This window comes from Heliangelus exortis, chromosome 10 (genome assembly GCF_036169615.1).
Source record: "Heliangelus exortis chromosome 10, bHelExo1.hap1, whole genome shotgun sequence".
In the NCBI taxonomy this organism is placed as follows: Eukaryota; Metazoa; Chordata; class Aves; order Apodiformes; family Trochilidae; genus Heliangelus; species Heliangelus exortis.
In genome coordinates, this window is record NC_092431.1 from 1061389 (window position 1) to 1075442 (window position 14054).

A 14054-nucleotide genomic window follows, 5' to 3' on the forward strand; every position below is an offset into this window, starting at 1 on the left:
TACACCACCTCTCAGTCCTGATTTTAATTCTGATTTTAGTTCCAATTTCTCGTTCCAATGGACTCCACCATTGTCTGCCCCAGGGGTACCACCACATTCCACACTGCTGCCCAGTTCTGCAAGAGCCCCACTCAACAGAAGTGAGAGATGTTCAGAGTGAGATAGAATTAGAGAATCATTTCAGTTGGAAAAGACCTTTAAAATCATCAAGCCCAACTCTTAATGGATGGATCATCTCCAACCATTCTAAGCTGGAAAAAGTAATAAGCACTGAAGGATCAGATTTTTTCGGTTTTTAACAGGGAAATACCAAAATAATTCAAATCAATGCCTGTTTCCCAAAACCCTGCCATTCCCACTCAGTTTTCTTTTGTTTGCCTTCTGTTCTCTGTTTTGATGGAGCAGTGAGCAGCCCACCCAGATGGCTGCAGTGCAGGGTGAGGGCTCAGGGCTGCACCCTCCAGAGTTTGGTCCCTAGGAAGCTCGTGGGCATCTCCTTACCCTGCTTGGGGAGGGCAGCAGAGATGATGAGGAGAGAAGTGAACGAAACCACTGTGGGGCAAAGGGAGGAAAGAAGAACCAAGCCCAGCAGCGAGGGTTGTGCTCTGCAGTTAAAAAACACCACAAAGTGCCAGTCTGAGGGAGAAGCAGCAGAGGAGGAGACAAAAAGAAGGGAGGACACCGAGGAGTTAAAAGTGCATTTCAACAGCTCTGTCCCAATGCAATCCTTCTCAACACAAAGCATGGAGCTGCCACCACGACACAGAAGAGGCCAAATATCTCCTGTGCTCTGCTCAGCTCCCAAGCAAGCCCAGAAGTGCAAGACTCAAGCTGGAGGACAGAAGACACAGCTTGCTGGGTTCTCACACAACACTTGGCCCCTCTGCTGAGCCTGCTAACCAGGACAGGGGCCACACAGGAAAATAACCAAACCCCCAACCCCACCCCATGTTCTCCAACCCAATCCATGCTTTACTCCATGCTGCAGGGCAACGCCAAGGAGCAAGCAAGGTGCAAACGCCCTCCGAGACACTACTGATCACCCCCACACTCTCCAGGCTCCTGGATTTGATGTTATGGAGTTACCTCTTCATCCTCATCCTCATCTTCAACATCCAGGATACCCGAATCCTGCTCAGACATGGGGCTAGTGTTTTTTACCTCCACATCTGAGCTTGCGCAGATTTCTTTCTTGGACTTCTTCCCCCCGCTGATCCTGGGATGCTGGGACACAATATTGTCCAGGTTTCTTTGCTGCTGTGCCTAGAAAACAAAAACAAAAACACAGATTTCACCTTTCACAATAGCATCCTTGGATTTATATTTCTCTTTCAGCCAAGAGATGCAATCGGTCATGAAATATGACAAATGAGACAAAATAAAACAGGCACTTAATGGAGCTCTGAAACATTATGGTTTTTCTAACCCAGATCCTCCAAGGAAACAGAAGATTCATTTCAAAACCATTCCAGGGATTATGCAACAATACAAACAATATTCTGACTCTTCACAAATCAAAATGCCAAACCCATCACGCTGCCATATTGATCTATTTACAGCACAGATGCAGGAATATTAGCCCATAGGCCATGTGGTGACTGTCACAGGCTAAATTAAAGGACGTACTTAACCGTTGGATTTGTTCCTCTTTTCAACCCATGTCAGCACAAAACATTCCACATCTGGACCCCAGAGGTTCCTGAAAGCATTTTTGTGGTACCCCAGGAGAGCTTAATTGTACGTTGCTGATGTACAGAATGAGCTGTGAAAGGTATTGAACCAAAACTCACTCAGGGAGCAGAACTCGGGGCTCGGTGGAGCTCCCTCCAACCTCTTCTTGATGCCTTTTCCTGGGGCTTTGGGGTTTGGTTGCTGTGGAGGTCAAGGTATTTGTTCTGCTGCAAAAACTCCCTTGGTTTCCTTGATCAATCTTTGATAGGAAAAATGCCTTAGCCCCAGTTGTTTAGCTGACCAAGAGCTTTAAACCAAAGGGGAATCAAAAATCAAATCATGGCCAAAACCAGGGGGAAGAGGCCAAGCAACTGGCTGGAGTGCTTCTGCACAGGGGGGTCTGCTCTGGTATAACCAGGAAATAAATGGTCTAGAAACCTGAAATTTAGATGGATACATGCACACAGATTTATAGGAGCTCTCACATATTTTTCTGGACATTTTTTATATATAAGAAGAAAGGTGTATGGACATCATCCAGATGGCTTTCTGAAACTGTTAGTTTAGGTGGCAGGTTTCTTTTTTTGAAAAAGAATGAGGTTTTTTTATATATATCAGTTATTAATATAAACTCTGTATACTCTTTCAGGAACAATTTCTCCCTGGAAAGGGTTGTCAGGGCCTGGCCCAGGATGCCCAGGGCAGGACTGGAGTCCCCATCATCCCTGGAGGGGTTTCAGACCCTGGGGATGTGGGGATGAGGGACATGGGGCAGTGTTGGACCTGATGTTCTGAAAGGGCTTTTACAACCAAAAGGATTGCATGATTCTATGATTCAACCCAAATCAAACCTGTATCTGTGTATTTCATTGCTTCCCTGCACCAGGAGAGGGACCTGCCCCATGCTAATGAGACAGCCTGGCTTCAGATGGAAGAAGAAATACCAGAAACCAAACTGTGGATATTGTTGTCAGTGAAACCAACTGTTCTGGGGTAAAAATGGAGAATTAGAACAAGTGGAGCCTATAAAAAACCCCAGTAATTTTTGCTACCTGAACTGCAGAAGTAGCACAAACCTACCAAATCATTTCCTTTTAACAGCTTATTAGCATTAATACAGCACAAAAACTATTTATGAACTCGTTTTAGCTTGACAGCTGAAATAGTAATATCCTTGATGTTTACCCCAAGTGCTCCTACAAGAGAAATTAGGGCAAAGGGGCTACTTGACAGCTAAAATTCCCTTCTGAATGCCTCATTGGGCAGAAAGACCCCATCAGACACCAACCACTCCTGTAGTTTCTAGATATGAAGAATATTTAAACCCCAAGCATGGCACAGGCATCCCAACCCCAGCAAAACCCCATGGGCAAAGTGCCCTTCACACCATGGGCATAAAACTGGCATCACTTTAACCCCCCAAAATGGCAATTGAGAGTAAAATTAAACATCTACAGCTGACACTTGGCACGGTTGCACCAGGAACTGGAGGTAAACCTTAGAGGATGAGCAGCCCTGTGCTGTGCCATAGCCCAAGCTTGACCTCTAGTGGTTGGAAAGCTGTAGTATCCTTGGTGTTTGCTACAAGTGCTCCTCCAAGTAAGGGCTGTGCAAAGGGAAGTAACTACCAAGCAGGCTTATTAAAAAGATCTCTTCAGGGATGAGTCTCAACAATAGGGATTTTTGCAGCAAAGCCACAGGGAAAGGTCTGTGTGGACACTGCCGAGGACAGACTTTGCAGCGATGTCAGTACTTGAAGCAAGTTGTGGGGAGCTGGGGGGGCAAGTGGTGTTTTTTGCATTAGAAATCTCCAACTTCAGAAGCAGGACTCTATAGAAAGGCATTGCAACACCACAGAAAGAAAATTAGGACTTCAAAAAGGGGAGCAAGCGTTTGGTCCTTCTGAAGCCCACACAACAAAGAGAACCGAGGCTCGATTCCACTCTCAGATACGCCCATTTATGACATAAGTTACTCAACTGAAGTGTAATGAAGTTATAACACTGAATTCACTGTAAATTACACCAAAAGCCAGCCCAGTGTACTCATTAAATCCTCTCAAATTTATGTCATCTTTTCTCCTCTGGAAAGGGAAGAAATCAAAGAGTGGGAAAACGCAAAGTTTGGGATAAAACACTGTGCTTGCAATGGATCATTAACCAGGGCGTAGCAAGATCACAGCAGCATAAGTGGTCATGGGAGAGGAAAAATCTGGGCTAACGAGCTGAAGGATGCTGCTGCCAGCTCTGAACTTCACCACCAAAGCACTGAGCATCTGAAGAAGTTCAGAGCTTGAGGCTGAACACAGAATCAGCCTCACCAGAGGACCTGGAGGACCTCAGAAGACAACACTGTCTGGGTCCTCCATCTCTTTCAAAACTCAAGGTGTTCATCTCCACCTTCAGCCACATCCACAGGAGGAGCAGGGCAGTACAGAGTAATTATTGCTGGATGTCAATCTTGCTAAGACCCAAATCAAATATGGGTAAGGCTTGGTAACACGTTGGTATTGAGAAAACCCCAAAGCCAAGGAAGTTCACCTTAGGAAAAAACCTTCACTTAAAAATAAGGAGTTTAACATCCAAATTTAAACACCACATTTGGCACTTTGCCTACTTCAAATGCATATGAACCTAGGTTTATCAAGAGAAAAATTATGAATTGAATTCAAGTCCAGGAACCTACTAGGAAAAAGCAAAAATAGGGCAGAAAAAACGTATGCCCCACTTCCCACAGCCCCACAAAAAGCAGCCAGAGGTGCTACCAGTGGCCTAGAAGCTTTCCAGCCCACCAAGAGCAACTTTCACTTTTAGGAATTTAAAGAATCTGAGGAGAAGGGAAAAAAAAAAAAAAGTTCTAAATTACAAGAGATATTTCCAGGGATTCCTACCTTACAGACAATAATGGCCCCAGAGCAACCCAGCTGATGCTGATTCCCTTCCATCCCACACCACAGCACATCCCAACCATCTGGCACAGGGGCTGCTCTGTCCTGGGGTGGGCACAGCTCATCCATCACCACCAGGAGCCTGAGGAGCTGGTGTGATACGAGCCAAGCCCATAACCTTGGTGAAACACCACAAGGGCCACACCAGGAATAATAATAATTACTTTTCCATTACCAGAAGGGCATTTCCCCCACCACCCCCGACTCTTGGCAGGAAACAATCTGGACTGAAGTGACCTAGAAGTGAGAAATATCAAATTTTCTTTAACTTCGGCAGGTTTGGGTGAAGTCACCGAGGTTTCAGTTTCACCTTGAGAGAAAGCAAGAGCTGGGGAGAGGCCCAGAGGAAGCAACTAAGGAGAAATTTGGGCTTAACCGCCAAGGAACTCCCCGTTTCGACCCTCATCTCGTTCCCAGCACCTTCCCAGGATGAGGGGGGAAGGGGGGGTGCAGCAGAACAACTCAGCAATAGATTTGACGTCGCACATAAAGGATGAAAAATGACCTGCAGGGCTTGGATCTGAACGTTCTGTTTCACATAAAGGCATCTGCAGGCAGCTCGACCAAGAGGCACACTTTGGAAACCACATCAAAGAGCAGGCGACACTCCAGCCTGCCCTCTGCAAACAGAGGGACCCAGGGCTATGGGGGAGGCAAAAAACCCTCGAGGGGCCAAAAATAAAAAAAATTAAAAATTTAAAATCCCCCCCATAAAGCCTTTTGGTGTGGTTCACATGAAATCAAGTGCATTTTTGTCTTATTCTGTAAAATTGCCTCGATTACACCAGGCCATCAATCTCTTGACTCTCTGCTTCATGGGATCATAAATAAAAATGGGTAAGAAACCAAATGTCTGTTGGTAGCTCACGTCCTGCTCAGCAGTGACACATGAAGTGTTTGGTTCATGGAGCTGAAAGCTCCCTCCAAGCACAAGTGGTTCCTCTGGCAGCCTCCTCCCAGCCCAGGAACACCCAACTCTGCTCTGACACAGCACAAGTCCCAGGCCCCCTGACAGCAAGGTCACTTCCAGGATGCTTGAAAGCAGCAACAAAGGCAGCTTCCCTCCTCCTGGGTCAGGTTTAGGTCAATCTCCTAAATTTGCTGTTACAACCAAGGCTTGGGTTGGCCATCGGGCAGGTTAGGAGACCACCATTTCTACAGATCAAGAGTTGATAGGTTTTGCTGGCTGTAGCCAACCACAAAAAATGATCTTTTTTGCTCTTGTTCCTTGGGAAACAGTCAAGGGAACAAGGGGGAATAAAGCACTTCCACCTTTATCACATTTTCTCTCTCCAGCCAATGCTATCATATGAACAGTAACATTGATCCTCATGGTCCCTCCCAACCTGACATTCTGTGATTCTACAATACCTACAGGCCAATAAATCAAGTGCTCAGCCTTGCAGGACTTGGCTTTGGGGGTCTTCTCCTCAAACTTGGCATACAAGATCCTAAATACAAGTCCTCAATCCTTCCCTGTCCACCCTGCAAACTTTAGAGCAGCAGCTCCACCTTTATCAGCCAACACAACCCATCAAGTGCACAGAACAAACATCCTCCACCAAGAACTCAACATTTTGGCTTCAAACAGTAGTGACAAGTAGTAGTTGAGTTTTCCATCATCAGATTTTTCAGGGGAACTTGACTGCTTGTGATCAAGTCAGCCCCAAACCTACAAGCTCAACCCACGTAGCCAAGCTGGGGAATGACACGGAGGAGCAGGTCATGGACTCCTCTCCAGGCTCTGCCTACAGAAGCCATACCCAGAGTAAGGGAAAGTTGTTAAACCACCTACACAGGGAATGAGCTCCTTTAAAACTCAAATAGTTTTTTATAGGTTTTTTATAACTTGTTTTCTGTATCTCTTGGCCAATGTTGACGGGGAGCGTGTCTCACCTCCCGTCACCTCCACCCACCAGCAAACTGACAATATTTACTTTTCAAGAAGAATATAATTAGCTCTTTCCTGATGAGACAGCAGATAAGGCACAGGGAAAAAAAAAAAAAAAAAAAAAGAAAAGAAAAGAAATTGTATTATTTAAAAGGGCTTGAAGCACTGCTGTGGTTAGCTTCAGCTTTGATTAGTTACTGCACATTTGCTGCTGTGATTGTTTTATAGACCCCTCTAATGGGCTGAGACACAGAATTTTAAAATATCATTTCCCAGTATCCCTAGGATTGGGATACATATTCCTTAAATAATACAGCCCAAAAAAAAACACCACCAAAAAACCCTGAAAATAAAATAAAAGCAGAATGGCTACAGGGGAAGAAAAAAGAAAGTTAATAAAAAATGACAGTCAGGCTGGCTCCCCGCCAAAGACCCATTTGAAAGTTATAAAATCCCCCTCCGATCAGATAAAAGCAGGGATTATTATTGCAAGGTGTAAACTCAACACACTGACACAGCTTCTGGTTTGAGTTTGAATAAAAAAAAAAAAAAAGCCCCTTGCTTGTCAGGATGATAAGAGTTTTTGCCTATCTGCTTTCTCAGTGTTAAATGGTTATCAGAGAAAACAATTTGTCGGAGGTTTGTCTGACAAAGTTCACCATCAGCACAGGAAACCAGGCCCAAGGATCTGAGCTTTTTCACTTGATTCCTGGTCATTAAGACACAAAATAAATATATATAAATTCTAGAAACCCAGCATTCAACAAGTTTGGTCCTCCCGACACCCTGCACAGCCTCTGCTTCAACCTCCCACTCCTCCTTCCCTAAAAATGACCCTTCCACATCAGCCCACCCACTGCTAAGATCCAGTTCACACAGTTCCTAACTCCCAAATATCTCCTTTGCTCAAATATGAAGTTTTGGCATCAAGCATGCAACGGGGAACACACAATTCTCCCTTTGCTTTCACCCAGTGATTTATCCTCCTCCACACACTCCTGGCTCCCTGCAAGACGAGGTCAGCATTATTTATATCCTCAGAGTTCACTGTAACGAGTAATTTGGTTAATTCAGCATTTTCTATAAAACTTACGAAACCTCAACCATTCTTTGGGGAAGCTCCTGCAGCCCAGGACTTGGAGAAAGGGACAGCCAAGACTCTCCTAAGAGCTGGAAAAAAGTTTATCACATTAGCATTGATAAAAAGACTCAGGCAACCAAGTCCTCCAGGTCAGCTGTACAATAAAAGACCAAAAGCCATTTTTTTAAAGAAGCTTTTTTATGGAGCAAAGTGTTGATTTACCCTTCTGTGTGATCTCACCTCCTGAACAAGATATCTGCAAGGCAGGCATCAAAAGTAGCTGGGTTATGCGATTACAAAGTTTATTTATCCCATTTACACGGAATGAGAAGCCAAAAATGAGATAAGGGGACTAAAAGCAGGAGGAAGACAGCTGCTCTACAAGGGATTTCAAACACATTAAAGACCACGGCCCTGACAGCTCCACAGCTCTTTGTTTAATCAACTCTGAGCTCCCGGTGAGATAAAGAATTTGCTGGATGCTTATTCTTTGATTAACTTGTACCAATGATTTAAAATTCCTTCTTCCTTGCTCCGCTGCTCTCTGTGATCCTCCAAACCCTGCTCTGATATTGTGGGGTGCTTTGGGTTTGTTGGTTTTATTATTATTATTATTATTATTATTTCTAGCTCTACTTTTTCATAGAACACCAAAGAGGCACCTTGCTCCCTGCCCAGACTGAATTGTGACTCAAAGCTCAAGTGGAAACTCCCACACTTAGGTTTAACCTCTCCTTAGCCCGACCGCATCCCAAGCCAACCCCACCGAGGAAGAGCAGCAAGGGAACTGCAACCAAACCCAGGCAGAGGTGAGAGGGTCCAATTCCCCCCCCTCCCTGGCCCAAAGTGACTCATGGACACACAGCCCAGCAGGACCAAACCTCAGCTTTAAACACTCTCTCAGGCACCAGGGCCTGGTAATTAATTCTGAAGGGAGGGTTTGTTTCAACACGCTCAATGACAGCCAAGCCATGACAGAGGTAATGGGGTGGTTTGGGCTGGTTTTTGTTTTTTTTTTTTCTTTTTTTCACTGAAAACTACTAAAAAGGAAAAAATCCAGACCAAAGGTTGGCATTGCCCAGACCAACGTCAAAAGAAAAAGGGATGCAGGTAGAGAAAGAAGGGAAGAAGTGAAGGGATGTGCTCAGGCTTAAGGACACCCTGTGCTCGGTCTCAGTGTTTCCATCAATAACCCCACAAAGCACCTGAGTTTGCAGCAAGCAGCCCAGGAAACATCCTTGGAAGGGCTCAATGAGGTCTCCAGCCCCCAGCAGCATCACCCCCAACATGGGAACATTCTCAGCTTGATAACCAAAGCCTGCAGGCAGCTCCAGCAGCAAGTCAGGGCACGCCAACCCTCACCTCTCTCTAAACCAACTTGGGCGACTCTCCAAGGGGTGTCCTACACCTCCGACCTTGCCCAAGGAATTTGCAACTCTCACCAACACCTATGGCAATTTAGAAGTAAAAAGAAGTCGTGGATTAGAGCTCACAAAAGGTTGAAGGCGTGTTGGACTCTGAAGCTTTTCAGGGTTGATCCCTGGGTAATTCTGGAAAAACAATTAAGAGTGTTCTTAACCCTGCTGCTTCAGCTCGGAGCTACCACTGCCCGAGGTCTGACACACCACAGGGCCCTCACACACCCTCCTAACCCACAGGAAGGTGAAGGAAAAGCTTTGTGGAAGCCACTTCCAACATTTCCCAGTGGTTTTACCCTCATTTTTCTTTCCCACTGCCTCGGGGGTAGATGCCAGCTATAGCTGCTCATGTCCTAAAGAACACGCTGCTTAATGTCCCCACCTTACACGTCCAGAATTGCAGCTGAGGACAGAATGTTGACTCAGCCAGGATGACAAACAGGGAGTTTAGTTCCTCAGTGCCTGGGTTCCCCCCTCCACACTTCTTTACCTTGACCATTTTGACCCTCAAAAAGTTACAGAGTGAAGAGAGTGTTAACCCTCCTAACCTGGCCTCAGATTAAGGCTCTTTTATTCCATTCTCTGTGGGAGTTCCCAAACTGCTGTTTCACACACCCTCTTCTCTGGGCTTTGTCAAGCATTGTGGAGATAAGTTTCCTTTCAAGGTTCTGCTTTTGTTTCCATTTATCGCGCTGGTTTGGGGTTGTTTTTTGTTTTTTCAAGATTCTGAGAAACCAGCAACGTTTCTGAGCACGGATCCGAGATGGTCCCAATTCTCCTGGAACACACCAGGACTCAGCTGAACACAAGGACACAGTGAATGAGTGGTGACCCCTGGACAAAATGCTTTCTTGGCTTTTCTACAAGGCAATCTTTGTAAATCTCATAAATCAGACCTGGCAGAACAGACACACTCAGGACCTGACTCCCAGTCCAGATTGGAAAATCTCCTCAACCATCCTCCCAAGCATCTGGGGGAAGAGGTTCTACAGCTGCTCCTCACCTGCAGCAAGGCAGTGGGCAGCCTGCCACCAATTCAAGCAAGGACATGGATCTTCACTTCCACCCTTCTTCCAGGAGAAACAATCTGTACTAATGTGCTCCCAGCAACAGCTCAAAGTAATGTCACCCAAGCCATCAGCACCCGTGACTCATCTGTTCCGAGATGCACCCAAAGGCACCTTCTCAGCCTCTTACAGGCTTGAACTCTGTGCCCTGACACTGGAATGGGTCACACTGAGATCTGGGTTAGACAGCCAGGAATGGTAAGGACAGCAATGGACAGCAGAACAGGAGCTGCTCCAGCACTGAAGAGCTCATGGTCAGTGAGTGCATGCTAGAGATGGGCTCTGTAGTGTCCATCAGGGCTAGGAAGAACCTGCTGGAGTACAAGACAGAATCACAGAATTCCAGAGTGGTTTGGGTTGGAAGGGACCTTCAAGATGATCTATTCCCAACCCCTTTGCCATGGGCAGGGACACCTCCCACAGCCCAGGGTGCTCCAAGCCCCATCCAACCTTGGACACTGCCAGGGATGGGGCAGCCACAGCTTCTCTGGGGAACCCATGCCAGGGGCTCAGCACCCTCATAGAAAAGAAAACCTTAATCTCTAAGGTGTCTTGAGAACCTTACTGTCCTGTTTTCTATGTCCTTCCAGCAGTAGGTTCAAGGTGTTCACCCAAAGTGCTGTGGGTGGGGTTACAAGGACAACTTCAGAGCTGGGTACCCATGGACCAAAAAGTTAAGCAGCAGGGCAGGGCAAGGACCACAGCAGTTAGAGACTGAACCTCAAACAATTCCTGCTCTCTAGTTCTTATCTCCTGGGGAACAGACAGCAGCAGTACCTCCACCTTCAGAAGATTTAGAAAAAAAATTTAAAAAAAAAAAAAAAAAAAAAAGAGAGAGAGAGAGAAAAATCCTTCTTGGAACAAAGAATATTTCATTCTGTTTAGGAATAACCCCTACGGTTTTTTTGATGAGAAACCCACAAAGCAGATGCCAAAAGGGCTGAGCCACAAAGACCAGCTTTTCTTGCTAAGTACTAAGTGGCTTTTTCAAGAATAATCATCTTCTCCATCATCCATGAGCTTTAGGGTAGCAGAAGAAGAAAGCAGAACATTATTTTGTTATTCCTGGTTTTAATTAATCAGCGACTTAAACGGCCACTGCTACTCCAAGCATTGGTGACTATCAAGGGGTGCTTAATCCTGACATGAAAAGTTTCACTGAAAATGACTTTACAGGAGAGCTTACATTTCATCTGGCTTCCCTCATTTCACACAGATCCCTGACACTGTGGAATATTCTGTTGATAAACAGGGGTTTTCTTTCTAAGCAGGATAAGACTGTTGTTGGGCACGAGGTCTGGGGCTTTAGAGAAGAGATTAAAAGAGAGAAGAATGGAATTACACATTCATCACACAGAATTACTCTCTAAAACCCACTCTCCAAACTCAAATGTGGGGTTTTGTAGTGTTTTTTTAACATAAAAATCAGTTTAGTCAACATATTATGTAATTCTACCACTGTATGCTCCCAAGATCTTTCTCCCTGCATCAATAATTAGTATTTTGCTTGCATAACAATCCTGAGCATTGTAACTAAATACACAAATACTAAATTCCTTGATAAATGGAAACTTGATCTCATGCTGCTCCTCTAAGTCAGCACAACATCCAGCCATCAAAGCCCCAGAATTGGGGCTGAATTAATTAAAATCATACATTTTTAAAATAAACAAAATTTATATTCGGAGCCTCCAAACGTTCAGAATTCTCAACCAGCAGCACCAGGCAAATCCCAAAATCTGCTGTTGCCTGGGTAGGATCTGCCCTCTAAAGGCTAATGAGGAAACTGCAGAGAGTTTTTCAGGCAGAAATTCAGACCTGAAGGCATTTCCCATCCTGCTATTTTCCTTTTCCTTACCTCCCTCACAACCCATCTCCTGTCCAGCCACCCCAGGCTCACCTTGACCAGCACCTCCTTGGGTTCAGCCCACTCCATGCCAACCTTCATCCCACTAAACTCAACAAAAACTCTTGGAGCTGCCCTCGTGGAGCCCGGATCTCACCCTTGGAGGTGCTGAGAGATGCCTACCAGGCAGCAATAAGATTTAGCCAGACACCAGCCTGAATCCCATTAATTTTAGTTTGATATCATTTGGCAAGCCAGAGGCCAAACCCCCTGCAAGTCAAGAGGCCACGAGCACCAGCATTGCCTGGGACCCTCCCTCCCAGTTTGCTCACACCACATGTAAGGTTTGGTCCAACTATTCCAGAAAATCCTGCACGAGTCATTGCCCTCAAAACTGATGAAGTTTCCATCTTCACCAACAAGTCAGCACCAGCTGGAAGACAGGAGCTGTTTGAGCTGGCTTTCAGCTCCTCGTGTCACCAGAGACAATGTGGGAACCATCCCAACCATCAGCTCGTCCAGCCTGGACCTCAGCAACACCTCTTGGAGACAACGGGGCCTTTTTTTTTTTGGGGGGGGGGGGAAAAGGTATTATTTGAAGCTTGTTCCTCTCAATCCAAACGTGCTCATCCCCCACATCCCAACCAGAAGAACAAGAATGGAAAAAGTCAGCACGGGCCCCTCACTATTTCTGAACATGCAACTTTTGTTCCCATTGTGTAGGGTTTCATAAACTCGGAGAGCGTGAGCTCGCATAAAGCATTTACACAAATTAAAGGCATATTTCAGAGAATAATTTATTTTTTTTTTTAGTACTACACGCTGTGTGCCCTCATATTGTAACTACTCACTACCACTACAACACAGAGGAGAGGAAGAGAAGCCACGGAGGACTGCAGCTGCCCAGAGGAGACCATTGGAATGGGGATAGAGGAATTACCCACAATAAAACACATCACTGACTCAGAAACCTGTAACCTCACTTTGTGTGCCATCATTCCAAGGCAGCTTTATTGCTGTTGGAAGACCAAGAATGAGTTTTTTGGGTCAAGACAACTTCAATGCTCTGTGTTCATCTCTTCCTTTGAATTCCCTATGCAAGGATCCTAAAAGGGAGTCAGGGTGTTATTATCCTCAATTGACATTAAGAGCATTCCCAAATGTCCTTTCCCAACAGGTTGATTTCATGAGGGCACCTAAATAAGGATTAGAATAATCCCCCTTCCTTGACTGGAATTTCTGGCCAAAATACCTGCCAAGGAAGATGTGATGTTTGACATTAGCCCAGCCACAGTGCTGGGAAAGGATTTTTCTCTTGAATTTCAGCTGAATCCATTGAAGTCATCACTGGGGTTTATAAATCAGCAGTGCTCTTTGGTGACAAACCTCCTTCAGTGCAACATGTGGTACACAAGAGAGGAGCCCAACCTGAAGGCATTTTTTCAAAGCCTTAATTCGGCTTCTTCACCCCCCTCAAATATTTTTTTTTTTTTTCAGAATACTCAAGAAGAAAAAGAAAACGCCCAGTTTTCAGGGCGTCCTTTCTTACCCTCATAAAGCACTTTACGATGGCTTAGATTTAAAGGCTGAAATTTTAAACCATTTCACCCATTGCCACACTTCCAGCAGCATGGAAGTAATAGCAAAAAAAATGACAATGGGGGAAAAAAAGAACAGAGGGAGGGAAGCACATATTTAAATTATCTGCAATGGGAAACTACCATCTCTGCACAAACAAGCTTTAATCCCTCAAGCACCCAAGCAGCTCTCATGAGCTTGCATGAAGCTCTTCTGTACTTTAATCCCTCTTCAGCTCTTACAGTCAACTCATCCATTTAAGTTGATCATGCCTCACTAACAACTGGTTTTCAAAAAAAAAAACCAGGAGGTGTCCCTGCCCATGGCAGGGGGGTTGGAACTGGATGACCCTTAAGGTCCCTTCCACCCCAAAACATTGTATGGTTCTAAGAACATATTTATTTGGCTAAGATAATGCACCCTGCCAGAAATAATTTAGCATTTAGGTTTCATCCAAAGATACCACCAGGTCTCCCAGCAGGAAACTATTTTATGGACATGGTAAAGAAATGCTCGGCCCCCCAAAAATTCAAAATTTAAAAAAAATAAATAAAT

General features: G+C 45.1%; 1 protein-coding gene across 4 annotated transcripts in view; it reads right to left on the reverse strand.

Annotated features, from left to right (window-relative positions):
- The window catches only part of EXOC6B (exocyst complex component 6B), a 244157-nt gene that overhangs the window by 127526 nt on the left and 102577 nt on the right, over positions 1-14054 (reverse strand). For all 4 annotated transcript variants that reach the window (XM_071753121.1, XM_071753120.1, XM_071753125.1 and 1 more), the window contains exon 7: positions 1087-1263. In XM_071753121.1, the coding sequence (XP_071609222.1) occupies positions 1087-1263 (177 nt within the window). The remainder of the gene's footprint in view (positions 1-1086; positions 1264-14054) is intronic.